The 27,683-nt window shown below is 35.5% G+C and overlaps 2 protein-coding genes across 3 annotated transcripts in view; both read right to left on the bottom strand.

The window, feature by feature from the left end:
• Positions 1-422: 422 nt before the first annotated feature.
• Positions 423-22,557, bottom strand: LOC112046804 (activated Cdc42 kinase-like). The gene is made up of 11 exons (XM_052890731.1): positions 22,458-22,557; positions 15,092-15,129; positions 14,493-14,606; positions 13,784-13,914; positions 12,732-12,787; positions 10,273-10,508; positions 9,529-9,577; positions 8,953-9,421; positions 8,155-8,267; positions 841-1,075; positions 423-478 (listed from the first exon to the last, which is right to left on the bottom strand). Exons 3-11 carry the CDS (start codon positions 14,564-14,566, stop codon positions 423-425), a joined length of 1,419 nt encoding a protein of 472 aa, XP_052746691.1. The 5' UTR covers positions 14,567-14,606; positions 15,092-15,129; positions 22,458-22,557.
• The window catches only part of LOC112046794 (activated Cdc42 kinase-like), a 25,909-nt gene continuing 20,683 nt past the window's right edge, over positions 22,458-27,683 (bottom strand). Inside the window, exons 15-18 of one of the 2 annotated variants that reach the window (XM_024083587.2) lie at positions 27,041-27,136; positions 26,346-26,393; positions 24,966-25,043; positions 22,458-23,170 (exon numbers count right to left, since the gene is read on the bottom strand). In XM_024083587.2, coding sequence (XP_023939355.1) covers positions 23,105-23,170; positions 24,966-25,043; positions 26,346-26,393; positions 27,041-27,136 — 288 coding nt within the window. In that variant the 3' untranslated portion in view covers positions 22,458-23,104. The remainder of the gene's footprint in view (positions 23,171-24,965; positions 25,044-26,345; positions 26,394-27,040; positions 27,137-27,683) is intronic. The other variant, XM_024083588.2, reaches the window with a different exon arrangement.

Here is a 27,683-nt window from a genome sequence, read left to right as displayed (position 1 = left end):
GTTAACGAAAGAAAAGTATAAATCTATTGGAGGACCATAGATAAAGGAGGAAGGACCTTGTGTTTTTCTTTAAGGAGACAAATATGACGTTATGACGGTTCATGTGTTGCCTGATTTTTATATGCATTAAATAGGAAGTCACAAAAATCAGAAAATATAATATGACTGACTTCGTATTATTTTATTATAACTACATTTTCTTGATTTTATCTAGGTAGGGAGTAGGTACCTACCTAAAAATTGTAAACATTTTTTTATGTGTTTTATGTCATATACCTACCTAATTATTTCATATACTTACTTAGCTAAAATCTATTGAAAAAACTCTGTGTTGGTAAATAGTACATAAACTTTTTTTTTTTGGTTTATAACGATGCTAATTAAATTGTATCGGTTTAAAACCAAACTCACCGGTTGGTTGGTTAGTCGCCAGGAGTCGACGTAGCGTGCGACGTTGCCAGCTCGCCTAGCTTTGAACCTCATTTATTCAAAATGGTATTTTTTTACCACTATGATCAGAGCCTATTTTTACAATTTAAACTAACGAAGTTTTATTCATATTTTATTGATTATGAAACACGGCAAAAAACTCACGTGATATAAGGTCGGAGTATGCCCGACTAGTTTCGAACCCATGCGGGGCCCTTAGTCATGAAGTCATGAGCTGGTTCTTACAACGCGGCGGCAGCCCCCCCCCCCCTCCCCTCCCTGCAGTTTAGATCGTGCCGATGACTAAGGGTATGGGTTCGAAACTAGTCGGGCATACTACGACTTTATATTACGTGAGTTTTAGCAGTGTTTCATAATTAATTAAGAGCTTAATTTGTTTATTGAAATTACAAATACTAGTTACAAATAAAACAGCAAAATACTCATCAGTATTTTTATTACACAATGTCAGTACAGCGGATGCCTTTACTATGTCGCCATCGGCTATATCCAGCTCGCGACTACAGTCCTCCAATGTAACAAGGGCAGCTTCGCCTACCGAGATCTTGACCTTCAGCAATTTTATTGCTATATGAACATTCCACGCGCTGAATTCCAATGCTTCGAGACAATCTTCGGGTGTAACCTGTAAATAGCGTTTCGCTTTAGCAAATTGTGGTCTGAGAGACTGCGGTAGTCAGGCATTCCTTATCTAACGAAGGCTGAAAGTTTGCCAGCATACGTAAATACAATAGCCAATTATGGAGTTTGGACTGTGGTGTCTCAACCCTCAAACTACAAAGCCAATATTTTTTTATATTCACCTCGGCCACAGACTAAAGAATGATCCAAAATGAGTCTTTACAAGCAGCGTGGTGAATCCGATTGAATCTACAAATAAACAAACGTCACGCGTCTCCTTGACATCCACTTCAAAATCTTTTCACAATTTGTATTTCAAAATTTAGCTACACAAACTAACCCTGGACCTGGACCCTTAAGTCACCATGGTCACTACTCCATAATTGATTACCGTACTAACCTGTGTAATGTGCATAACAAACCTTCATTAAATGAGGCATGTCTGACTATTGCAAGCTCTCGCTCTATATGGCACTTATCCTATTGTCAAACATACATAAAAAAGCCTCGCAGTATGATTGATGTAAAAATGATCGCACATTGTAACAGCGCCAAAAAAGTTACCACTTGCTTGGTAATATAAAACCAATTTAAACCTTCCATGCTAGCTAGAATAAGTGATATTGATGATGTAGGAGTAGATAGTAGTAGTAAGGTTAGTCAAACAATATGCGGCATCAGTCAATAAAAAGCAAATTCAGATTGAGCTTGGCAACTTCGTTCGTAACACTCCCGATGTTCCGCGCGGGCCGAGGGGCATGTAGCGATGAATGAAAAACCCACGATTGATGCACGTCACTTTCCCGCACGCACGATTCACACCCGCGCAGTCTTTTCCCCTGTCACCCGCATATTATGGGAGTGTTATCAACGAGCTCGCCAGACTATAAGACATACTCAATGTGTATTGTTTACCAACACACAAATTAGAAATGAAGGCAGAAAATAGGCTATAGGCTATATATTATCCCCGTATTCCTACGGGAACAGAAACCACGAGGGTGAAACCGTATGGCGCCAGCTAGTTGGCAATAAAATTCTTATTGCGTAGTCTAAACCTATGGTGGAACCATGGGCGTCGAAACATTTTGTTTTGAATTTAAACTTAAAATAAATACTTGTCTGATGCCGCAATTAGCACACAAAAAAATATAATCCTGATTTTAGTTTATACCCATGTAAAAGTTTGATAGATCCCAATTACATTTACAAACAAATCTCACAGTAAATATGCGGTCTCCCTGTAGCTTTGTAACTAACTATTGACTATATTAGTAACACTTAAAAATAAACCTTTATATTAGTGACAATCAATGCAACATAATATTAAAAGGCGGAAAGTAGAAGTGAGACATATTTACACTAGCAGTAGGCATAGCAAACGATGTGATATCTCGTAAGAGAAATAGACAAATATCAACCAACAGCTGTGCAACCGGATATATCGCTATCTCTTTCATTGTGTATAGGGACGAAAGAGATGGGACTGGGGATACTATTGTCTTGTCTTTGCCAATCCGACAACAGGGCCATTGGCAATTGGAACATGCGCCCTTATGTGACTTATGTACTCTATTTTTGCGCGGAATGTCCTGGAGCAGACAGGACAAGTTAGGGTACCGTCCACATAATTATATGTGATATTGGAGGGTGGCTTGGCCTTAAGTTTCTCACGACGATTATCCAGATCCCGCCTCCGCCTATCTTCAAAACCAAAGGTACTCCGCTGAACATAGGACCTCCACTCTAACCGATCTTTTGCTAACATCTCCCAACGATTAGAATCTATGGTACAGTTAGCCAAATGCCAAATTCATCAATGCCGCCATTGATTGACATTTTGTCTATTGCGACGAGTATTTAACTCTAGTATTTCTTTACTTGTATGTGAAAGCCCTAGTATTGAATTTTACAAATACATCTCTCTCTCTACCACTAGCGTCGTCGCTGCGTAAGTTTTCAAATAACTCAAGTCATATTTTTTTAGTTATACCAGTAAACGTGTTGTTGTAAAAGTATTAGTGCGTTGCGTAATCGCAACGCATTGCACGCCACATCTGCGTTACGATGACGCAAACGCCCAAGTCAGTCGCAACAGTGCATACAAAACAAATAATTACTGTCTGTCGTCTGTTTAAACGTTGCCTTTAATATGGCATATCATTACATATAAAAATATGGAAAACGACGCAGCGTGACGCAACGTTACGCAACGCACTAAAGGTGCATCGCTCTTACTTAAGTCATATTGGTGTTGGCGTTAAGCACTTTCATTAGTGACTCAGTTATTAACACATTATTATTAATTTACTGACCTTTACTTATTCGTTTACCATTTGTTCATAATTTTTCTCAAAGTTATTTAATATTTAATGGTATTGAACACATAAGTATAGATCGCATAATTTTTAAAGATTATTTCACATTGTTAAAAACAAAATAACATAGAAATATGAAATATACAGGTACTTACTCTATTTACAATGAGGCATACCATATCAATCATAATATTTTTTTTTGATTTTGAAATCATACCAGGCAATGACATAAACCTATGTAAATCAATATATTTTTTTTAAATTTCTATTTATTTCAATATAAAGAAGTTAATTATTAAATAATATTTTATCTTAAGTTATTTTTCTAAGAAGAGAAACATGCAAGGCCTAGGCATACTTTTTTAACATGGACTCAACATAGGTTTATAACATACCTTTTAATATATTATACGGTAAAGTTACCTATAGGAACTTTGTAAAAAGGGAAATAAACAAACCACTTTCAAAATTATAATAACTAACAAATTATTTTAAGAAACATGATTTTATAAAAATATTTCAATAAGAATAACACTAAATTGCTAATATATGTCAGCTACAAGTCGTCATTACGACTTCTACTATATGATTTTTATTACTAACTAACCATCACAAAATGTAAATTCATAAAAAATTAAAAATTAAAATTAAAAATATTTTTTTAAAACTATCACATTAATAGGTTACTTTGAAACACATTTAGGTCTAGATAAAAATTTATTTATTGTGCTATCACCCGCGAAAAGCCGACGAACCCATGCGACAAAGTCACCCAGGTCCGACATAGTACTCTACGTACATCTCACCCCGAAACCGGAGCATCCTCTAAAACGTGCAATTGCAGAGTTTATAGCAAAGTAAATAAATTTTCATATATTCATGATAAACTTCTGCAAAGTAACGCCTGCTTCTATCCAACATTTAGGTATATTACAAATTCTTAATATAATCGTATAATGCAACAGTAAAAGCTGCGTGCGCCTTACAAATCAAAACACATATTTATACCAGTTTTTTTTTAGTAAACAAAATAAACTGGTATTTTATGCAAGTGCGTATACATGTATGAATGTTATGTTGTAAGTGTACAGTGATTTAGTATTTTTCATTATACTTTGCAACATATTCTGAAAAAATCAACTATTAAAAAGTTAGAAGAGTCCTTTGTTAAAGTGAAAAAGAGAATTAAGTTTTGAGTGAGTTTTTTCAGACCGATAATCTTCTATTGGAATTGTACCACACTCAAATCCACCAACAAAATTGTCGTTTTTTGAGGTGGACGAGGTACTGACACATAAAAAATATTTAACACCAATAAATATATCATGAGCCCTTACACTACACAAAACTATAAATTTTACATCAATACACACACGTGTAACATTACATAGAATTCAATTCAATCCTGTAGAAGGTAATTGGTCTGAGGTCAGTTCATTTGATAGCATCGCACGATCCCGTGACTTTCTATAGGATATTCAGTAGAACATATGTTAGAACGCATAGGCACGATTTATAGTCGGACGCACGCATAATAGACGTATCGGATGCACCGCATCAAAAGGATTTTATCGATCTATTTTTTTTATAGAATATTTGTCATATCTTTGAAATAAGAGTAAAATTCCCCCCCAACTAGTCGGGATTAGGAGTGGGTACGACAATAGACCAACGGGCGGGGATCGAAACATCACCCCTCTGTGATGAGTCCGATGACTTACCTTACCTATGCAAAATTAAAACACCGTTTGATGTGATGCGTCCGATACGTGCGAAGCGGATGTGTGGAAGATGCGAGCCACGAGATAAGTTTGTCTAACTATAGCTCTCTCTTTCGTCCTATTGTAACAAAGGATAAAGTAAATATCCCACGCTCATCGCGATGGTACTAACAGAGTGATATAATGGCAAATAAAGACAATTATGTCTTGGCGCACATCCTAGGCCCACAGGGCAAGATTTTATATACATATTCACATCACTGCAATTGTAATACGTTTTTTTATGATATTACAATTGCAGTGATGTGATATCAAACAGTGCAACACTACTTAAAAGCAAATACCATTTTGAAAAACCGTAGATGACTTGCTAAGATATTCGTCTCTCTTTCGAGAATTAACCAATATTTTCTGTTGTAAAGTTGTAAAATATCATAGCAATCACTAAGCGTTAGGTAACTCTTTTAATATTGCAACATACCAACTTGGGACCTTCTGGTACATGTATGGAAGGTCCCAGATCTATCACAGTTTTAAGCTTTATTAAGTTTATTAAATATGTAAATGTTTATTTATATATTCGTGTTGGTATAACTTATTTTCTACAAGTGAGATCTAGGTTTATGCCATAGAACATTCGATACTTTTAGTAACTGCGATTAACAACTTGGCAAAACCAACGAGTCTGCAGTGACGTACACGATGACGATCAGATTTTGTGGATTTTCATCCTCCTCCTAACTAGTTAGCCCGCTTCCATCTTAGCTTGCATCATCACTTACCATCAGGTGAAATTGTAGTCAAGGGCTAACTTGTAACGAATAAAAACAAAGATTTTGTATGAAATAAAAGTTATTTTTTTGTTGCAGATGAAGGCACCGATTGATCACTACAATTGTGGAAGTTTTGAAAACTGATTTCAATTCAATCGTGGAATTGCAAGACGGCAGAAGCTTCGGCTAAAAGTATCGAATGTGTTATGGCGCTAAATAGGATTTAAAATCAGGAATCATAATAGTACGTAATAATCATAACTGTAACTCAAATGGTACGCGTAAAATCTGTTGCGGTACGAGTAAATAAGTTGTCTAGCATATACAGTTCAAAAACCTTTACAGTCATATGAAACTCGTCAGGTTCGATCCGATGAATAATAACCAAGGGAGAAGCCTCATTAGTGCGTTGCGCTGCATCGTTATAACGGATCAACGCACTGTATGCCACAGTAGCGTTAGCGTATGACGCAACGACTCAGCGCAAGAGGACGCCGCACGCAACTGACTGGTTGCGTGCGGCTCTCAAAAATCGAAACAAGTGAAAAATTGTCCTAGCAATGGTGCTGCGACGATACGACGCTTAAATGTGGCATGTAATGTAAAATATATGGAAAATTTAGCAGCGTCGACACGTTGCCGGCAATGAAATGCGACGCACTAATAGGGCATCGCTCTATGGTCTCCGCACACAATAGCATGGCAAGTTTTCATAATGTAAATATAGTCTATTTATGGAACACAATGTAATTTTTTTTCTAAATAGATATAATTTTTTGCATTAACTAAAAGTTTATTATTTGAATGTTATTGTAGTAAATTATAATAAATGCAGTGCATTGCTCTATCTACTGGGACCGAACGATTAACACTGTCAGGTATATTGTAGCCAATAGACCTGATATAGTGCTAGTCGATCGATCAGAGCGTCGTGCAATAATTGTTGATTTTACTTATCCACATGAGGATACTCTAGTGAAATACTTGGACCTTGTTCACGAGATTATCGCCATGTAGAATATTGAGGCAACTGTTATTTAGTTAGTCGTTTCTGTCAATGGTCTTACAGTGACAAGCTTCAACCAACATTTCAAGAAGCTTGTTCTTTTACTGTTGGATCAAGAATCGGATACAGAAGGCATCCTTGATCCAAAAGTCCTGGATCCTTAAGATAGCACATATTGTAAGGAGGTTCCCCATTCTGGAGCCCTATCCACGGGTTGCTAATGCTACACAACGCGAGAGCTATTTTTTAATTAATAAAAATAAATAAATAACAGAGTAAAATGCATAAAATTTTGTTGTAAATTATGTCCTTCTACCTCACAATAGGAATGCGTAGGCTTCGCATAAGAATTGAAAAATCAGATCAGAAAATAAATATACGACAGTAACCGACTGTTTATATTATATGCAAATATATCAAACATTGTGTAGAGATTTTTATGTTCATTTAGCATATAATAAGTTTCGCTGGGGTACGATTCGGTGAACTTGATACTATTCTTTCCCAACTCTATACAAATACGGTTCACTAAGTCTCTGTATTACTCATACATATAAATTGTATAGAAATCATTATCAAGAATAAAGTAAAAACAATGGTAGGTATACATTTAAATTAAATAAATAATAATTTGTGAACACAAGTTTTCTTCAAAAGTGTACATGTGACCAAAAAATTTATGGTCTCAGATCAAATCTTAGATTAAGTAGACTTTAATTCTAGTTACTAATTATTATCACATGTTATTAAGTTGTTTGGTTGGTTTATAGCAAACTTGCAATGCAACCAACTATTGCAGTCATGTCCCTCATTTGGATGATATATGGCACAAATTTAAGTACGTATGAACACAAAATAACGGCAATATACCTCAATAGTTTGGTAGTTTGGGGAACTAATTGAAATAAATTAAGGTGCAAAGTCCGTCTGTCAGATTACGGTTCTACGAACAACTATTGAAAATTTATTGGAACAAAAAAAATAATATAGTTTATTAAAACAATCAATGTTGCTTTTTTTTCAATAGAAAAAGAAAACTATAGATTTCTCATAAGCAGCCAAAAAAGTAGGACATCTACTTTTCTGGTAGTCCATAAATAATTTAATCTATAATATAAAAATAAAAAAAAATACAAAAATTTGATTCCCCGAAAGAAACTAGTTAAAATACGAAATTACATGTGGGTTTGAAGGATTTTACGTTTGCTTTGATTTGACGATTTTTTGATTTGATCTTTTGAACTAGCTTTATTTTTTTGACAAACCTGTTTCTTGAGCACTTTGTTCATAATTCTTACTTCGTCGGACTCAACTCCGCGCTGCCTTGCAGACGGTTTTTGGTCGGCGAACTCGAGTAAATCTTCAACTGACACGTGATCTGAAAACCATAAACCAATCACATAGCAGAAGCGCAGTATTTTTCAGGAAATAATCTTACGGCGGTGCAGTATTGGACGTCACACTGTATCCAACGCTTTACACGTAGAATAATAAACCTGAATATAATTGACGACCATGCAAGTCAGGTTCGCTCGTCGAGGTTTCCGTACGTAGTATTATTATAAACAGTTCAAGAATCTAATAAGAGTTTTTGATGAGCTTTTCCTGAATTTCAGACGCCCTGTTTTTTAAGATTTAATTACAAATGTATAGTTTACAGAATTTTTCTTTTACTTGTGGTGGTATAATTTTACTTGCCAAATTTCATAGTTCTTGGGAAACGGGAAGTACCCTATGAATTTTGGTATCCTTAACAGTGTCGAAATAAAGGGTCTTGACTCCTGACAGATAGATTTTTGAGGAACCCTAAAAATGAGTTTGGTTTGTTTGTCAGGCTTTCACGGCTAAAACACTAAACAGACTTTAAAAATTCTTTCACTAACGCAAAGCACTTTTATGCTACCGATATGTGCTTTTAGTCAAACTTTTCAAGACGTTACCTACTGGGTCCAATTGTAAATATAACCCATTGCCTCGAATACGCAGAAAATATATCAAGAAAATCAGTCTAGTCGTTGGAAATTAAACAAATAAACATGAAAAAGGCACAATTGAGACTTTACCTTTAGTCAATGACACCCGTTCAAAATCTTTTTGAACACTGACTTCGTCTTCTGAATCGTCATCATAGAATTGTTCAAACGTATCATCTTCGATATAATGTATGAATGGGTTCACAGAACTAGTGCTAGGAATACTTTCAGGGGTATTCGTAAATGGATTAGTAGTAGTAGTAGCGAAAGCTGGTACTTTGACGAGACCATGTATGGCGCCCATACTAGCGGCACTGACATCAAGGGAGATCGCTGCTCGTCGTTCCGGTGAGTGTACTTCGACCTTATTGAATGGTATGGCACTTCTAAGGGTGTTCTGGTAGATGACCGGTGGTGGTTTGACTTGAGGGGGCGTTTGAGGAAGAGGTCTCTCGACAGTTTCGGTCGGTAGTTTTAGTGGATATTTCCTGAAGTGTCTCGGTTTGTCGACCAGTTTTGGTTTACTTCCGCGAGGCGGTAGTGGAATCACGTTCACATTCTGCAAATTAAACGGTACAACTTAATTCGGAATAAAATATACCTTCTGAGATGACGTGACCAAAGTGTTCTCAGTTTAATACAACTATAAATAAATATTATACTCACGTCCACATCGCTCTTAGAAAGAGCGTCAGATAGTTCTGTAGCGATGCTCCTGAAAAGAGTATATTTAAAATATATTAAAAACAAGTTCACATAGTTTTGGACGTGTGGGAAGTCAGCTCTTTGTCCATTATATTATGCCAGAAATGATATTTTTACAAAAATTAGAGGCGAAATGATGTAAGTAACTTATTTGACTTAATTGCCCATAACATAATATAAGCTGTTGTCATATTTGAAACTATTTTTAATAGTGCGCTCTTAAAAACAAAAATTTAAGAGTACCTATCTCTCAATAAAAATGTATAACATATAATCATGATATAACAGTATCTACGATAATGGACGGAACGCTTTATTTTAAAATTACGAAACATGACGCAACGTAATGCAATGTAATAATGGAGCATCGCCCTTAGTCCAGTCCATAGACAGTGGATCAACTAAAGATTTATCTGGAGTTTGACGAGAAAATCGTAGAAATCACATGTAGCTCTCGTTTTAGAATTTTAGAATTTATTCCTTAAAAATATAATTCTGTAAAGGTCCACAAGTGAAGCAAGAGTTTTTTAATTAAATCGATTGTATCGGTAGAATTAATAAGTAAAGTTGCTTTCGCTTTTATTACTCGACTAGGACCGACTGACTGACAACGACGGACGATGGTCTATACTAGAGTACTTTTAGCGAAATTACTCTGGCTAAATAAACAAAGTGCGAAGCCAGAATGAAAAAAAAAAGATTTACCTGGTTTGGTACGGTATTTGTTTCTGCAGAGAGTGGAACTGTCCAGACGGTTGTCGCGGCGCAGGCTTCGGTATAGTCGATATTTTGTTGGTCATTTTTGGCGTGGCGCCAGTGCCGGTCTTTGGTGGTGGGGAATCATTTGGCATGTCTTCGTTTATTTGCGAGATCAGAGAAGCTGGGGTGGGTTTCTCAATCAAACACTCGTACGCCTTCTTACTTTCTCTTGTTAAGCTAGCCTGGTGGGAAAGTGATACGTGTACAGTCATTATATTTTCGGAAGATGGCTTTGTATGTAATACGTATGGAAAATGACAGAATAAGCGCAGTTGTGTGTAGACACTAAGTGAACGTCGGCACAACATAAACACATTGTTATAATACATTATGATATAAGTGCGGTAAATTGAAAATTACAGCCGAGGCGATATTGAAAGCTCGAGCCGTAGGCGAGGGCTATAGGGCTATAGTAAGGAAGCAAGGCTGTAATTATCAAAGCGCACGCATGTCATACGACGTTTTATAACATATTTGCGAGGAAACACACTTTGAACTCACTTTTTGAAAACGAATTTGCATCTTTGCCTGTTTTCCATATTATGACATTTTGATACTTTTGTTATTTTTGCACAGATAGCAAACCGCGCATTTATTCTTTAGGCAAATGCACCAAAAACAGCCAGTATTACTAATAAAGTAAATTACTATTTTTGTGTTTTTGTTACAGATAAAATGGCTGTCATTTACTGTCAAAATTATTAAAATGAAAGAATTAAATGTTTTTTTATTATATTTTATCTCACAAAGTTAATTTTATTTATAAATTTTTGAGCACTTTTCTTCCATAAAAACTCTTTGCTAAGATTTAAAAAATGTACCACTCTTTAAATTACATTACAGCACATGTGTGTTTCACTTTACATTACGGCACATGTGCGTAATGAGATACATTACAATATTGAAATTGGTGAAATAAGAGATACTTTACGAGCAAATGTGTTATAAAATTATTTAAAGTGGGGGCGTGTGACATCGAAAAAGATTATACCAACAAAACTGATACCAAGAATCCACGCACAGACTGAGAAATAATGAAAATTTATAAACGTGTTTCAGCTTTGCTAACACTCCTTCTGTTTCACACAAACACGCCTGTCATACCTCTTTGAAAATTATAACCAAAGCCATCTTCCAAAAATAGATTACCTAAAATTAAAAACCAATACGAATTTTAGGTGAGAATATAATTATTAAATCATTCAAAACACTAATGGGCTGTGAATTCAAAAGTCTTTAAACACATTTAATTAATATGCATATTCGAAAAGTTTTTAGTTAGTATTTATCCATTTTACATTGTTAGTATGCTAATAAATAAACAAATAAAATACTTGCAATACTATGATGAACATGTAAATATAAAGTTACTTATTTATATTATTAACAACAAAGTTATTAATAGAAATAAGTAACTTTATATTAACAACAACCTATTTCATGCTTAAATAATCTTCATTGATGTTCGGTGCATAAGCACCAAGCATACTAAAGAAGACAAATTACTGACGTGGTAGCCCAACTCTCATATTGTCCTAATATTAACTGAGATAATAAAGCAACTATTCCATTATTTAATGGTCCAAGATCCTGGGATATATATTATGATGACCTTCACCGAGCTGTTTATTTGGATGAAAAATATTATGTATCAAATTAAACATGTCATTTATACATTGGGTTGATTAAAAAAATTAGTCCAGGATAGTTACGATGTCCGGAATACAAGACTGATAACGAAATTATCTTTAATTTATCTTTATTTAACTTTAATTCATTAATCAGAACATTGCTAGATAACGGTCAATTCACCTGTCAATAGCCAAAAGTTGTGACAGGAAAAAAATTGTCGTTACGTTTGCATATTCTATACCTAAGCATTCTCTGGCTTCATACTCTCGTTTGCACTATTGGAATGTAATTTATTTATTACCCAAATTAGAAAAAAAATATTTGTTTTTTTAAACTGTTATTTAATAATATAATGGAGAGGAGAGGAAGGCCAACGAAGAGATGGCTGAAGTGTGTGAAAGAGGACATGTGTGTAAAGGGAGTGGAGGATGAGTTGACGAGTAATAGAGACGAATGAAAAAGATTGACATATTTTTCCGACCACTTAAGTGGGATAAGGGAAAGGAGATGATGATTTAATAATATACTGGACGAAAAATTTTTAGCAATATGATATAAAGAAACTTTTCATCCAATATCAGTTCGGCGGAGGTCGTCTTATATTGGAGTCCGATACTATAATGGAAAACCTTAATCAAAAGTTGTTGCTGGACAAAAGACTCATGTCTATACTTATGTACTATAGTTAGTGATACCACAAGCAGATTTTTGTGCAAAACCAAATTCATCCGGTGCGCAACAAGACCGTCGGCGATTTTTTATATGACTTATACCTGTATGTCGGGAACGCTTTTAGCTTCCTCACTAAATGTGCGACGTTCAGCTTTATCTGTAGCATAAGACACAGTGATAAGACATAAAGCGAATATAAATGCACAGACAATAGATATCCTATTACAGTGGAATTCATTGACGTTGTGGTGGAACCTCCAGGGGATCGTTCGCCAGCTGAGTGTCGAATTTAAACACGGTGCTTTTGAGAATTCAGCGGGTGAATGGTCCCCTGGGGGTGGCCCTGCAGCGTCTATGATTTCCACTGTTAGTAATAAAGTAAATAATACCGAGACAATTAAATATTATAATATTATATTATAATTATGAATTTTTAGGGCCTGGAATAAAATATTATATTCATGACTATACCGCTTAAATTGTGTATGTGATATTCAGTGGCGTGTAAAATTTTTTTAACTAGAGTTGAAATTGAAATAGATATGATTCCATCGCCAATAAGGTTTGTAATGACTTCTCAGGATTGCATATCCTGTGCATTATTGCATCCATGAAGGTGTACGCCAGGTGATATTCATGGTTTTTGCGAGACAAGCGATTTAGCGTTCCAATACGATGCCGAGTAGATTCCGTTAGAGGTAACAAAATCTTTTCCAAGTAAGTCCTTCCGTCTCAGACTGCATCATAACATCAAGTGAGATCGCAGTCAAGGGCTAACTAATTATAGAATTCTGATTATCAACCCATATTCGGTTCACTGCTGAACTCGAGTCTCCTCTCAGATTGAGAGGGGTTACGCCACCACGCTGGCCCAACGCGAATTGGCACCCTTCACACACGCAGAGAATTAATAATTAAGAACATTCTCTGGCATGCAGGTTTCCTCCCGATGTTTTTCCTTTACCGTTTAAGAGACGTGATATTTAATTTCTTCGAACCCACACCCTCCGGAATCAGAGGCAGAGGTCATATCCTATCACGGCTCAATTATAGAATAAATAAAATCTTTAAAAATTGGTCACGTGCAATAAAAATTTGCATCAACATTTTCGTGGACAAAGTTGCGGTTGTCCTGTGTAAGAAAATAACTCACCAGCCTCCTTATCAGCATCTTGGTGTGTTGCATGGTGCAGTGAAGCAACCAGTGGAAACTTGAACGGGAACTTGGAGCGTTCACACGGCGCGGTCACTGGCTTCTGCTCGTTTTCCAAATCATTCATGGATCTACAGAAATATTGAGTTGAGTATTTTTCATTAATCTTCATCATTAAGACCGATGGACGTCCACTGCTGGACATAGGCCTCTTGCATGGACTTCCAAACAAAACGGTCTCGAGCAGCGAGTATCCAGCAGTTCCCTGCAACCCGCATGTCCACCTAGTGGGGAGTCAACCAACACTGCGCTTTCCGGTGCGGGGTCGCCATCCCAGTACCTTGCGACCCCAACGTCCATCGGCTCTTCGAACTATGTGGCTTGCCCATTGCCAGTTCAGCTTCGCGACTCCCTGAGTTATATCAGTGAATTTGGTACTTCTGCGGATCCTTATATTTCTGATTCGATCACGCAAAGAAACCCCAAGCATTGCTCGCTCCATCGCCCACTGAGTGAGTTTGAACCTTTTTATGAGGGCTACAGTTAGCGACATTTCTCAGATCCGTAAGTCATCTCTGGCAACACGCACTTTAATGTGCCTCCTGTGTCCTCAAAATTTTTTAGCTTGGGCCGGTCCATTCATTTTTATTTTTGTCGAAGTTTATTAGTCCGAATATTCAGTTTCAAAAACAATAGAACATAAACTTACTTGGATGTAATTTCGTTAGCTAGAGCGACTGCGGTGTCCAACGTCTTCTCGTCTTGTGCCGACATTGGTTTCATTGTTCCAGAAAAGCCTTTCTTTTTGCTCAATGTGTGTGCCCTAAAATATCCATAAGTCAAAGACAATTCATTTATTTCAGTTAGGCTTAGTTTACAAGCACTATTAAAACGTAACGTAACGGGTAATGTTATTAGATATCTAATAAATAATATAACCTGACGTTCTTACGATAGTAACATTATCTACTAACATTACAGAAATTGTGATAATTAGTCGAAACTTAAAGAGAATCACCACATTAAAAAGCTGTTTATATAAATAAATAAATAATAACCCAAACCTTCTCTGATCTACCTTTTCACTCCTGAATGTCTGAACTGATTGGGATGAAGTTTGGTACAGAAATTTATTTTTACCTTGGATCAGAATATAGGCTACTTTTTATCCCGTAAAAATTCGTTCTCTAGAGATTTCTAAAAACAATTTTCACGCGAACGCAATGGCGTGCGTCCTCTAGTATCTAGACATATATTTCCGAACAAATTGTGACACAGTTTTAGAACCAGAACTTAATAGACACGTACCTCAATGCCGCTTCGATTTCTGTCTGCTTACTCCTCACCTGAAAACACAAGCTTATATAGAACGATGTACTTATATTTAGATACGTTCTTGAAATTTTATCTACAATCAGAATAATGATATATTTAAGAAAAAAAACGCGCCGAATTGTATGTACACTTTGGGTCATTGAACGGCGCCCTTTTTTATTGAAAATGTATGCTAATTCTTGAAATGGATCTAACATATACTTCGAATCTGTAGGTACTTGTAAACGACACTTTTAGAACTCTTATACAAACGAAGTATCTATTTATACTTATTCCTAAATAAATTAATAAATTATGCTGTTTGCTGCGCAAAACACCACATTGCGCAGTCACTAAAACTCAGTTTGATGCTGATAAACCACTAATTTCATAACCCAAGCCCTCTTCTGGAGTCTCCTCTCAGAATGAGAGAGGTTAGGCCTTAGTCCACCACGCTGGCCCAATACAGATTGGCAGACCTCACACACGTAGAGAAACAATTAAGAAATTCTCAGGTATGCAGGTTTCCTGAAAATGTTTTTACTTCACCGTTTGAGACACGTGATATTACGGAAAAGTTGGAGGTGCATGCCTCAGACCGAATTCCGAAACTCTACGCCCTACAAATCGAAGTCAGAGGTAACCACCATAACCACTGGGCTATCGCGCCTACTTAAAAATTATTAAAGGACAAATTGAAATAAACGACTGGGATGATTGGTATAGCTTTATTAACAGTAACATTTTTACTAAAGAGTATCAGACCGTTATTAATATTCATATTGTACCTACTATTTTGATAAAAGGTTGAGTACTCCTGTGACACTTGGTTTCGTCAGTTTAAATTTACTCAAGTACCTAAAGATTCGGAGTATAGGCATTTAACTAAATACATATTTGTTTCAATAATCTACCAATGTGTTTTTACATTTGAAAGTGGCGAGTACTGCATATACATGGTAAAGCATTACATATATACATTACCAGAGCAATCAACATTTCAAAATTAGCGAAGACTTCTACGCTAGAGATCAAGAGAACAAAGAAACCAGCTAAATGACGAAATGAGTGATACATCAAATTATACATGCACCCTTCATTTAATTCTAGAATTTTATAGATAAGCAGTATTAATGAAATGGATTATACGACTGGGTTTTTTGTTTCGCATAGTACATCTCGTATTTTAAATGGCGTATTGTGTGTGTAGGCCTCTCTCCTTATAGGGGAGAAGATTATAGCTTGGACACACCACACTACTGCATTACGAGTTTATTTTATAAATTTAATCAATTAATATTTATTTAATTTACAATAAGTCTTATATAAATACCGATATAACAAGTTAGACGGCTAAAGGTGCTGATAGACTTGAGCATTTAAATGTAATGAGCATTCGTGCGAATGCTACATCACATCGGGCGTTCTGGTGAGCATTTTAGCGAGCAGATTTGCCTGGAGCTTTTGCTGAGCCAAGCTTCTGTCATCGTTTTGACGAGCATCGAATAGAGCGTTCGCTAGAATTCTCAAGATGTTCGTAGCAATAATTGGCTCTATGCTTGGCCCGATTCATTCGGTTCGACAAATATAAAAGCGGCAAATGCTCGATGTTCTGTTTCAAGTGAATGCTCAAGTCTGTCAGCTTCAGGATTATAATGTTTGACTTTGTAACGATCACGATCAGATGTTAATATTGTGCCATTCGAGACACAAAGTTGTCAAACCACCAACTACCCAAACCTGAGCTGCTAATGTGATGGAAGAAAGAAAATGTCAAAGTACAAACATATATGAACACAGAAATGCAAAGTGACGGTTGCATGAATTACTTCAAACTGTGATAGGTCACTCCACACAGAAAAAAGCAGTGACAATATTTATATAACCCATACTAACCAGTGGCGTAACTAAAGGACTAGCAAAATGTCAAGGCCTGTGATAAACGCCCACGGGTCAGAGGCCTGCCAGTGGGCCCGAAAGTAATAATCTAACATTTAAAAGAAAATTACAACGTAGGCCACTTTGTAATTTGATGATGATGGCATAGTTAAACCACTGATACCAACCTAAAGCGCTCTCTACACTCGTGAAATCCACACATCAATGTATCCCTCCACACTCGCAAGTTTTTTTTTTTTGGTTTTAAAAGAATATTTGCCATATCTTTTATAATATGACCCATATTCAAATTTTCTCCTAACTAGTCGGTAAAGACTGTATTAGGAGTCGGCACGGCAATAGATCAATGGGGCGGGGATCGAACCACCACCCCTCTTGCCGTTGAGCTATTGAGACTCGAGTATTGATATAGCTGTTGGAGAATTAACGAAAGATTTCAAAGATCTATACTAATATTATAAATAGGTAAAGTTTATAGTATTGTAGGAGGTAATCTCTGGATCTACAGACCGATTTATGAAAATCTTTTACCAATAGAAAGTCACGTTATTTGTGAGTGTTATATAGGCTTATCTTCTATCCCGATATTTCTACGACAACGGAACGCGGGCTAACGCGGGTGAAACCTAGGGACTGCTGATAATTAATAAGCCGCGAAACCTGCGAATACCTTTACACTAGCGGTTCACCGCTTTCACGCCATTCACAACGCAAGTATAGAGCGCGCATAATGTTTTTTTAAGAAAATCTCATGTATTAAAAAAAAATAAGCTTCTGTGTGGAAGCGAAAAGTATTACGATGAACGTGATAAGGTATGTGAAAAGATTCCGACATGCGCCTTTATACTTCCATACAAAGCTATTATGTAAATGAATATGAATTAGGATGATATTTAGCTACTACACGTGTACCTTACACGTGTAGTGGCCTACTAATTTTGATAACATTTAAGGCAATCCGAAAGCTCAAAATAAAATGTTGGAATAGTGTCAGTGTTCTTGTGACTGGACAGTATTTTTGTAAGAATAGGAAGGCGTATCAAAGGGGACGAATCAGTAGAAAAAATATTTAAGTAATTTACTTAAATTACGTTTTATACTTGGACACCCTATTGTCCAGTTGACTCATTATCAAATTTAATATAAGCAATATTGATTTCGTGTAGTACATGGAATAAGGGTCAGAATTATATCGATATTAATTCATAATGGTTAAAGATTTCATAATAAACTCAATTTAAAAATTATGTATTTATTCGAGTTTTATAAACGTCAAAAACGCTGTCGTCCTTTTTGTGAAGTAACTATGTTACTTGATGTCACTAAAGGAATAATTAACTTATAATAATTTTGTCAAACACTCTGTTTGGTTATGATTGTGTGACTTCATGAAACAGTTAAAATATAGACCATCATGATCGATAACATTTTGGCTCGTATTGTCAAAAAAATAATTAGAAAGTTAATGATCAATTTAAGACCAGTTAACTTTATTTAGAATAACTTTATAAAATATAAAATATTCAGAGTCATAGATCAGCTATCGCCTCGTCAAAAAACAGTTAACGGGTTTTGTTATATTAAAATTTAAAACCCTTTAAAAACGTATCAACTAGCCTATTGGTAACGTGGACCGTTGAAACAATTAGGGTCGAAATTCCACATGGTATGTCTGTGTATCATTCTAGTACCAGTAGATATGTAGGCTTAAGTACCGATGTGCAGTTTTGCAAAATTATTTATTGAATAAAATATATTGAATCGAATTAACGTTTGACGTGCTGAAACTTGCACTGAGAGGTGTCATCATTTTGACCTTATCCCACTTACGAATAAATAGGGTCAGCTAAATAAGTAATTCTTTTACATTCACTTCCATCATGATAAAAATGGACTGTCCCCTTTCATAGTTAAATAGGTTTACATTAAGAATAAAAACGAGATAATATTAATTATCTAGATGTGATAAAACGATTCAAAAGATTTTAGAGAAACACTAGTTGAAAATGAGAAACTAAGAGAATAAATGGTTATTTCTGTAGTAGATAATTGAAAATTATATAGTTACTTTTTAGATGCAAAATTGTTTATAAATTTGCATAAAATCCCTCCACTTATACATACGGAAATTCACAATAGTTATATTTTTTTATATTCACTCCTGATAGATTTAGTTTACCGTATTGAATTAACACGTACTGCGATTTCACTTAATATTAAATGACGAATCAGTCTAAGAGTTATCCAGTAGACTCCTGGATCACGACTCCTGACTACATTGTATCAGAAGCCAAATCAGTCGGGACGACTTAACGCCTGCTGGACTATAGGCCACTCCTGGCATATAGGTCTTTTGTATATAGTGGGGAGAGGGTGGAGGGGTCTAGGATTCTGAGCTACCGATTTGAATTCTATGATGGAGTCATGAAACGTTCACTGACTACCCTTTAATACAAAATTCAGCTTTCTCGGTTCGGAGGCACTTTAAAGCAGCAAAAAGATTGAGGATTTTGAAAAATATTTTAAGACCTATTCCGATTCTACCAAACGAATAAAATTGCTGAGCGGTATTTCGGGATCCCCCGCCTCCCCCACGAACAATCCTAGATACGCCAATGATAGTTAGAATGGAAATTGGATCATTCCTCATTTTCAGCGTATTTTAAAGCCCACCTTTCCTTAAATTTAACCTTTCCTTTAATGTTGGTTATGTTTCATTCCGTAACTATCACGATCGCCATGATGTCCATGACAATGCTGGCCCCTTACTTGTAAAAGCAAAAATTATTGAAATGTAAACTACAATCTCTCTCTGGTGCTTCCACAATAAAAAAACATAAAACTGCCTAAAGAGTTTTCACTTCAAATTAATTAATTGCAATTATTGAAGAGTAAATATTTCTAACAAAAGAAAATTCGTAGTCTGGAGGCCCCGTATCATTGATACGGCGGATACGGCGGTAGCTACGCCTCTGTCTTTAGTACTTAATCAATCAAATATTGTATTGTATACACTACGGAACCCGCGGTGGGCTCCGATTCTCGCTTGTCTTTTAACAACTCTTATCAAGATAGGGTTATTAGATCTAAAGATCTGTGTAAATGATTGTGTACACACATAGATCGATATGCCTACAAAACTTACGGGCAAATAAAATAAAACGCATAGCTGTTTAATATACTCGTGTGTGATACAATAATTAAAATATTTATATTAAAATAATATATATACACATAATATATATTTAAATAGATACATTAATACACACGTGCGTAAAACACATCGATAACTAAGAATGCATCTGTGTATACGCACGTAGTTCCACATCTTTTGACACTTTGACCAGATCTACAAAAGAATTGTTTTTTTTTATTAATTCATTCATTCAACAATAACTATTCAGTCATATGTAACCACGTATTTTTTTTGTTTACTTATATTTTGGTGATAACTAACTAACCATAAATACTACCTGATAAAATTGAGGCGATTTTTCAACTCCCATATGACTTTTTGAATTTGTTGACAGTATTCCTAATTTATTTTTAAGACATTAGACTATAGTCTGGCAAGTTCGTTGATGACACTCCCATGATATGCGGGTGACGGGGGGGAAAACTGCGCGAATGTGAAATCGTGCGGGGAAGTGAGGTGCATCAGTCGTGGGGTTTTCATTCATCGCTACACGCCCCCGGCCAACGAACGAAGTTGCCAAACTATACTTTATATTAACTGTATTCTTTATATTTTTGGATAAAAGTACTTGGGCTCGATTTCATACTAAAAATGTATGGACAATTGGGTTTTGTCGGTCTATGTTTGAGGCGAGGAAGGGTTTTAAATACATTTAAATACTGCTTTCACAGTTCAGTAGGTTATAGTTTATCCTAAAATCTATATCACGATCCATCTAACTTCTTTTAGTTGGCCTAATCACTAACTTTGCTCAATTAGTCACCTATTATAATGCACATCAAATCAACCGCATAACAACAACAACCACATTTTTCGTATTCCGTAAAGCTCATTGTTAACGAAAATGTCAAACACTGGTTAGTAATTTTGATTAGTTAGCCCAAAAGAAAACGGAATCACGTGACTTAAGAGTATCAATAGCTAGGTCATAAATTTCTAAAGCTATTCAAAGTTAGTGAATAGGCCAACTAAAAGAAGTTTAGTCGTATCGTAGGATCGTAACTTAGATTTTAGGTAATCCTGCATAATGTGGACTATCAACATAGTATATATCACAAAAGTACGAGATGTTTTTTTTTTAATAAGTGTAACAGGAATCGTTCGTGTTTATAACAGACAATGGAATGTGAAATGTCAAAATAACATCGATAAAGTACAATGAAATTTCACTTACGCGTGGCCATCGTTTTTTCTGTTTAGCTTTTTTCTACAAAACAAATACATAATGTAGGTTAAATTGTGCTATGGAACTATGCAAATATCTAATGAATTATTATTTACAGGTGGAAAATTGTAATTGAGAAAACTTGGTGGAAATTAAATTATGATTTTCCATACAATGCGGTAAACTTGGGTGGTGGAACGCAATATTAACGTACTTCTACATTGTCACTGTCTCTGTCATTGCATTTAATAAAGTCCTTTGAATATTTTAAAATCGATGCAACATCGGTGCATCTTAAACAGAGGTGTGATTCCGCTATTTTATAATCGTCGATGTATTCGCCTATAACAAGTTTTATTACAATTTGAATTTAATGAGATGCCAAAAATAAAATGTCACTAACGACGTAGTTACGACATGGAAATGAGCGATGTCACATCGCTGTAATTTTACAGAATGCAGGTGCAGTACGATTAAAGATGTGTGCTTCAGTCTCAGACTAATTACATAAGATAGTCCTTAGGTTTCCAAACCACGTACGAAAGTTACCTGAATTCACGAACAAAATTGTCTCTCATTTTTTGAGGCACACGAGCTTAGATTAGTCTTATTTCTTATACTAAACTAGAAGTTGTTGACCGTTTTTTACACTTTTCAACTACACAAAAAGGTATTTTTATAGAGCTCTTTAGGCGACGAACACGATTACAACTATGAAACATCGATTCTATTTCTATAATCGCATTAGACAATTATTATTTCTATAATCGCATTAAATCGTTGATCGAATACTTTAACTAACTAACGTCTAGCGAGGCAGAAAAACCGAATGCCATGAGGACGCCGAGTTCTTCGTGGATGAATTTGCAGTCCACCTACTCGTATATAGTAGGTAAATTATATTACTTAATGTTAGACATTTAGACACTTACATATTTCTAGTTCTTTGTGTTTTTTTCACTTATAAAACCACCCAAGTTCCCACCAAAAAGGAATATAAATGTATGGCGGAGTCACAGTAGGTTTTCTCATTTACATAGTCAGTAACGATAGGTACATCAAAAACTATCAAAATAAATGCATCACGCTAAACATCTTACCTATAGCCCCGAAAAACGTTTGAAAGAGCCCAAATTAATGAGTACTAATTACAAATACATTAAACTTGCAAATGAATAGTATACTTGAACTTAGCCGAATACCGAAAGTTTAGTAGACTCTTATACTTAAATAATAAAATCGGCGAAAATAATTCGGCCATCCTATGATGGGAAAATGAGAATTGACGTGTTTATTTATAACTTGCCTTCTTGATATAATTTACATTTTGATCTTTACAATAAAAAATGTGTCATGGACATAAAGTAATGTTTTTTATAATTAGTAAGTATTTTTTAAATATTGATTGTTTATGGTGGACCTAGATCTGGGTTACGAAAAGACTGTGAAGGTAAAAAAACTTCTTTAACTACAGCAAATTCACAAAACCTAGTATCCGAAATACATGTTTGTTAGTTAGTTAGTACATAGTAGAGTGCGCACACAACAAGTTTGCGCGTGGCGAAAACCAAGAATCAAATGCCGCCATATTGTCGTCTACCTCTATCTATCTCTAGGTGGGTAAAAGAGATCGCGGCAAAGACCAGTCGCGATCAAACTTATCTTGCGCGCACTCTAACTGTATATTTTTTGCAAGCTTAAAATATACGTAAGCAGTACTCATCGAGATAGGCATTTAATTAACTATTTAAATGTACGCTAATCTGTAATGGGACGACTTGAATCCATATATTGTGATTTCTTCGTCGGAGCTCTGTAAAATATTATTGATATATATATATAATGTATATATGAGTATACTTAATCATATATACTATTTATTGTACACATAAATATTAGAACAGCCTTATCGCTTAGCGATCTCAATAACTGAGTCAATTTAGACAATACATTCTGTGAATGTACAGGAAGCCCTAGGGATCAAACCCAGGACATCATTGTTATAAAGCAACTTAACTGCGTTCGATCGAGGGATCGTTCGATCGAAGAGGGATCGTTGTAAATAAATAGTGTAAAATATTAAATATATACATATACAAGTACTATAGAATAAAATAAGAATATAATATTTCGTCGCGTCTATTTCTACGATGCTAACTTTCAACCAGTGAAGAGAAATATAGACAAAACTTCGTCCAATGGCCTCGGACTCGTCCCAATCCCATCTTTCGTATCAACGCAATGAAAAAGATTCTCTTCATGAGATTATCTCGTTGGTCGCATGTTAGCGCCACTGATATATTTAGTATTAACTATTTCTCGCAAAAGACTTTTCGAATGTATGCAGGTCAGCTTTCCTAGATGAACATCCGGGAGAGATGATCTGCACCTGCTTTGCGATGACGCACGACGTCGCCGTTCAAGAAGACGACGCACTCATCGAATCAGTTTCAACAATGGCTCGAAACAAGTGAAACATTGTAAGTCGTTGCAACGCAGCTTCGTTGAAACATCGCTGCAACGACGCAACGCTTTGATGCGGCATCTATACTTATAATAAAACTTTAACAGGTCCAATTAAGTACCTACATTGAAGATATTTTGAAAATTACTAATGGAGGACATTTATAATCGATACTGAGGCTAACAGTATTTATTTTCGTCTGTCTGTCCGTTTTTTTGTTGACCGGGCATCACGCTGAAACTACTGAATGAATTCAAATGAAACTTGGCACAATTTGAGATCATAATACCTAGAAGGTTACTTTTTGTTGCAAAAATATAATCAGAAGGGGGTGAAATAGGAGATGAAAGTTTATTATGGAAAGTCCTTGAATTATTAACATACAAGTGTGAAAATTGGTATGTGTACTACCATAAAATTACTAAAAATAATGTGGAATTTAAAAAATAACTTGAATAATTATTCAAATTTCCACCGCTAAAGTGTTACAAAGGGGTTGAATTTTTTATATAACATAACTATCATGTGTTAATTTATATTCTTATAAAATCATCGACTATTTATTCTAATTATAAAACATGCGAAAACTTTATAAGGGTGTGAAATAGGGATTGAAAGTTCACATCGAGTGTCACGCGGACTACGTCGCGGGCGTCCACTAGTTTATGATATATGGAAAACGACGCAACGTTGACGCTACAAAGTTGCATCGTAACAACGCACTAATGGGGCATGGCCTTTAAAAAATATAACTGTATTGTTTATTGACCAAGAAATGGAACTTTAACGAGGCGAGATAAAATACGTTTTCGACATTACTTATATTTTCACTAACGAAGGAACTTATAATTAATACAAAACGCCAATTAACACAAACTCTTATTAACACTAACAAATTTATTGAAAACATATTTATTTCCTTTTTTAATATAGGCGGAATAAAACTCGTTTAAAACTTTTCAGCAATTGTACCATTATAAAAATGCCGGTAAGTTAATTTAAAAAAGGCCGTTAATAATAGTATTTTTTTAAATAAAAATGAAAAACTATTAATATTTGCTGGATGTTCTAAAATATATTTGTGTAATCAAACGGCTGACGGTATATCATAATATCTAGTATATATCTAAATGTAAATACTTACATCTTCCCTGTCATCGAGACTTTTGAAAATGGTTTCCATTTCATCCAGCAAACTTTGGCTGAAGTCGTTACACCCCTTCTGAAAAAAAGGACGCATCAAGTTCCGAGGTATTGCTCAAAGCACGAATAAACACTAAAGAGTTATTTGTTAAAATGTACACATGAAGTTAATTACTGGTTGTTAATTAAGTTTTTAGACATGATAAAAAATGCGAACATGGCGAAGATTTCACGAATTTTGATATTAAGTGTGCGCAAGATAAGTCTACGCGCGACTATTATGTTACCAGCTTTAGTGATCTCTTTTACCCGGCAAGAGACAGATAGAGATAGACGACAAGATGGCGGCACTTTTGATTAGTTCCGATTTTGGCCTCGCGCAAACTTATCTTGCGCGCGCTGTACTAGGATAACATATACAATGATTGACACTAAATATGCATTTTAATAAATAAATATAAAGAATTTCATTTTAAATATCCATGCAAGATTATCTATGCACGATAAAGGTAAATATATAAATAAAGGTATTAAATAAGTAAAATGCGTAAGCAGTTCGAATGTTAAGCACATAATATATTACACATCTTTGACATTCTCAATGTTCAAAAACTTAATCTGAAGCTATAGCTTGGCAAATTTGTTCGTAACACTCCCGATGGTCCGAGCGGGCCGGGAGGGGGTAGCGATGCCCCGCTCGCACGACTTCATACCCGCGCAGTCCGTTCCCCCCGTTGCCCGCATATCATGGGAGTGTCATCAAAGAACTTGCCAAGCTATAAAGCAATAAACTTATAAAGAATAAATTTGTAGCAAGCTCTGTGCAACTTTGGCATTAGATTAAACACGTTTCATAAAATATTAACATTAATAATAATTATTGAATGATAATGATGTCACACACGAAGAAAGCACAGCTATAAACACAACAATAAGTATTAAATTAACAATTGTGCCATAAAAAAATCAACATAAATTAAATACTCACACCAATATTACAAATTAATTTAATATTCTGCCACTTTTAACCAAACTTTTTCATACAAACTGATCAAAATGACGTGCACTTCTACGAAGCATTTAATAATAAAATGCTAAAATTACATTACATGCCGAACATGCCAAGCGTAAGTACTAAATTACTACTCAAAGAACAAAGCTACCAATAAAATAGGTATGGGTAAGTTAAAATATCATAAAAATGAATGGACAGTGCCAGTCACGAGGGGCCACCTGTGAATGGCACTGCCCATATAAATAAGGAAGGTCAACCTCGAAATGCGAGATATTAATCTGAAAAGTATATAGAAAATATTTTAATACTTCATAATTCAACAATAAAGCCGAACGCATCACCGAGAGGTGGTACTCAGTAACTTACAGGACTTTCAGGAAGAACATCAACCCTCACTTCGGCTGCAGTACTCTCCTACAAAAAGGAAAAAAATAGAATAAAATTTCATGCGTCATCTTTCGGTCATATGGAAATTCGTCCCTCCCTAATTTTGGGGGCCATGGCCCCTCTGCTCCAAACATAGATACGACACTGGCTCCATTGTTTATGAAATTAAAAAATATTATGATTTAATAACCTAGCCCGACAGACAGGAGTCACGGTTTTTTAACGGCAAAGTTTAATCCAAATTTCTATGGAACTCCACGCGCTCTATGGAATGGCAATCATCAACTATTTTTGTGCCTTTGGGACTTTTCAACGGTTCAAATCATATAGCATTATCATCATCATAAAATCAGCCGATGGACATCCCATGCAGGCCATATGCCTTTAGAAGGGACTTCCAAACATCACGAATCTTAGCCGCCTACATCCAGCGAATCTCTGCGGCTCTGTGTTAGCGACAAAGTTTCGACTTTTTGTCAAATCAATAGTTTTAGCGTGCAGGCGTCGCAAAGTCTACTTCAATATTCGTTTTGGCCAAAAACTCATTTCCACACCACCATGAGGTACAGTAAGTGGCGCGTTTTTTATATACACTAAAGTCATATAATTGTTTTGTTTTACGCTACGGAACTCTAAAAACAAATAAGTTAATCATCTTGTTAGCAGCGACTTACCGTATCAGTATCAGATATTTCATAATATTCGTGCACCTCGTCATTCTTCGTGAGATCTTCAGTTTTGTGCGCTCGACCCAACGTAGCATTTTTCACCTAAAAATTTACTTAATTTGTAATAAACATCATTGCTATTGACAATTTAGACAACTGGTTTTCAAAATAATTAAATACATGCAAATATTATAACTTCTTTTTTAGAATTTAAACTATCGTGAGTGTTATTCGTATTAATTGATGTAACACGGCTAAAACTCACTCACTCAGTTAGGATCGTGCCGCAATACAAGAACCAGCTCATGACTAGGGGCCCGTATGTGTTCTAAACTAGTCGGGCATACTCCGACGTTGTATCACGTGAGTTTTAGCCGTGTTCCATAATCAATTAATATGATTGCTTCGTTGATACGGTGGTTAGCTTATGTGCCTTCAAATCAGGAGGTGCTGAGTTCGAATCCTGGGTGGGCTTATGAGATAATTAATTTTTCTTTCTTTTAAGAAATTTTCAATTAAAATTCTCAGCCTGTGGTTGGGAAGTTGGTTGTGTTACACACCCGTGCCTCGGAGAGCACGTTAAGCTGTCAATCAGACATAATCATTACCATCTTATAGTAGTCATTAATTAATTTAACATTATCACCCT

Source organism: Bicyclus anynana, chromosome Z (assembly GCF_947172395.1).
Source record: "Bicyclus anynana chromosome Z, ilBicAnyn1.1, whole genome shotgun sequence".
NCBI classification, from domain to species: domain Eukaryota; kingdom Metazoa; phylum Arthropoda; class Insecta; order Lepidoptera; family Nymphalidae; genus Bicyclus; species Bicyclus anynana.
Note: the sequence above shows the minus strand (reverse complement) of the source record. Positions and strands in the feature narration are given on the sequence as shown.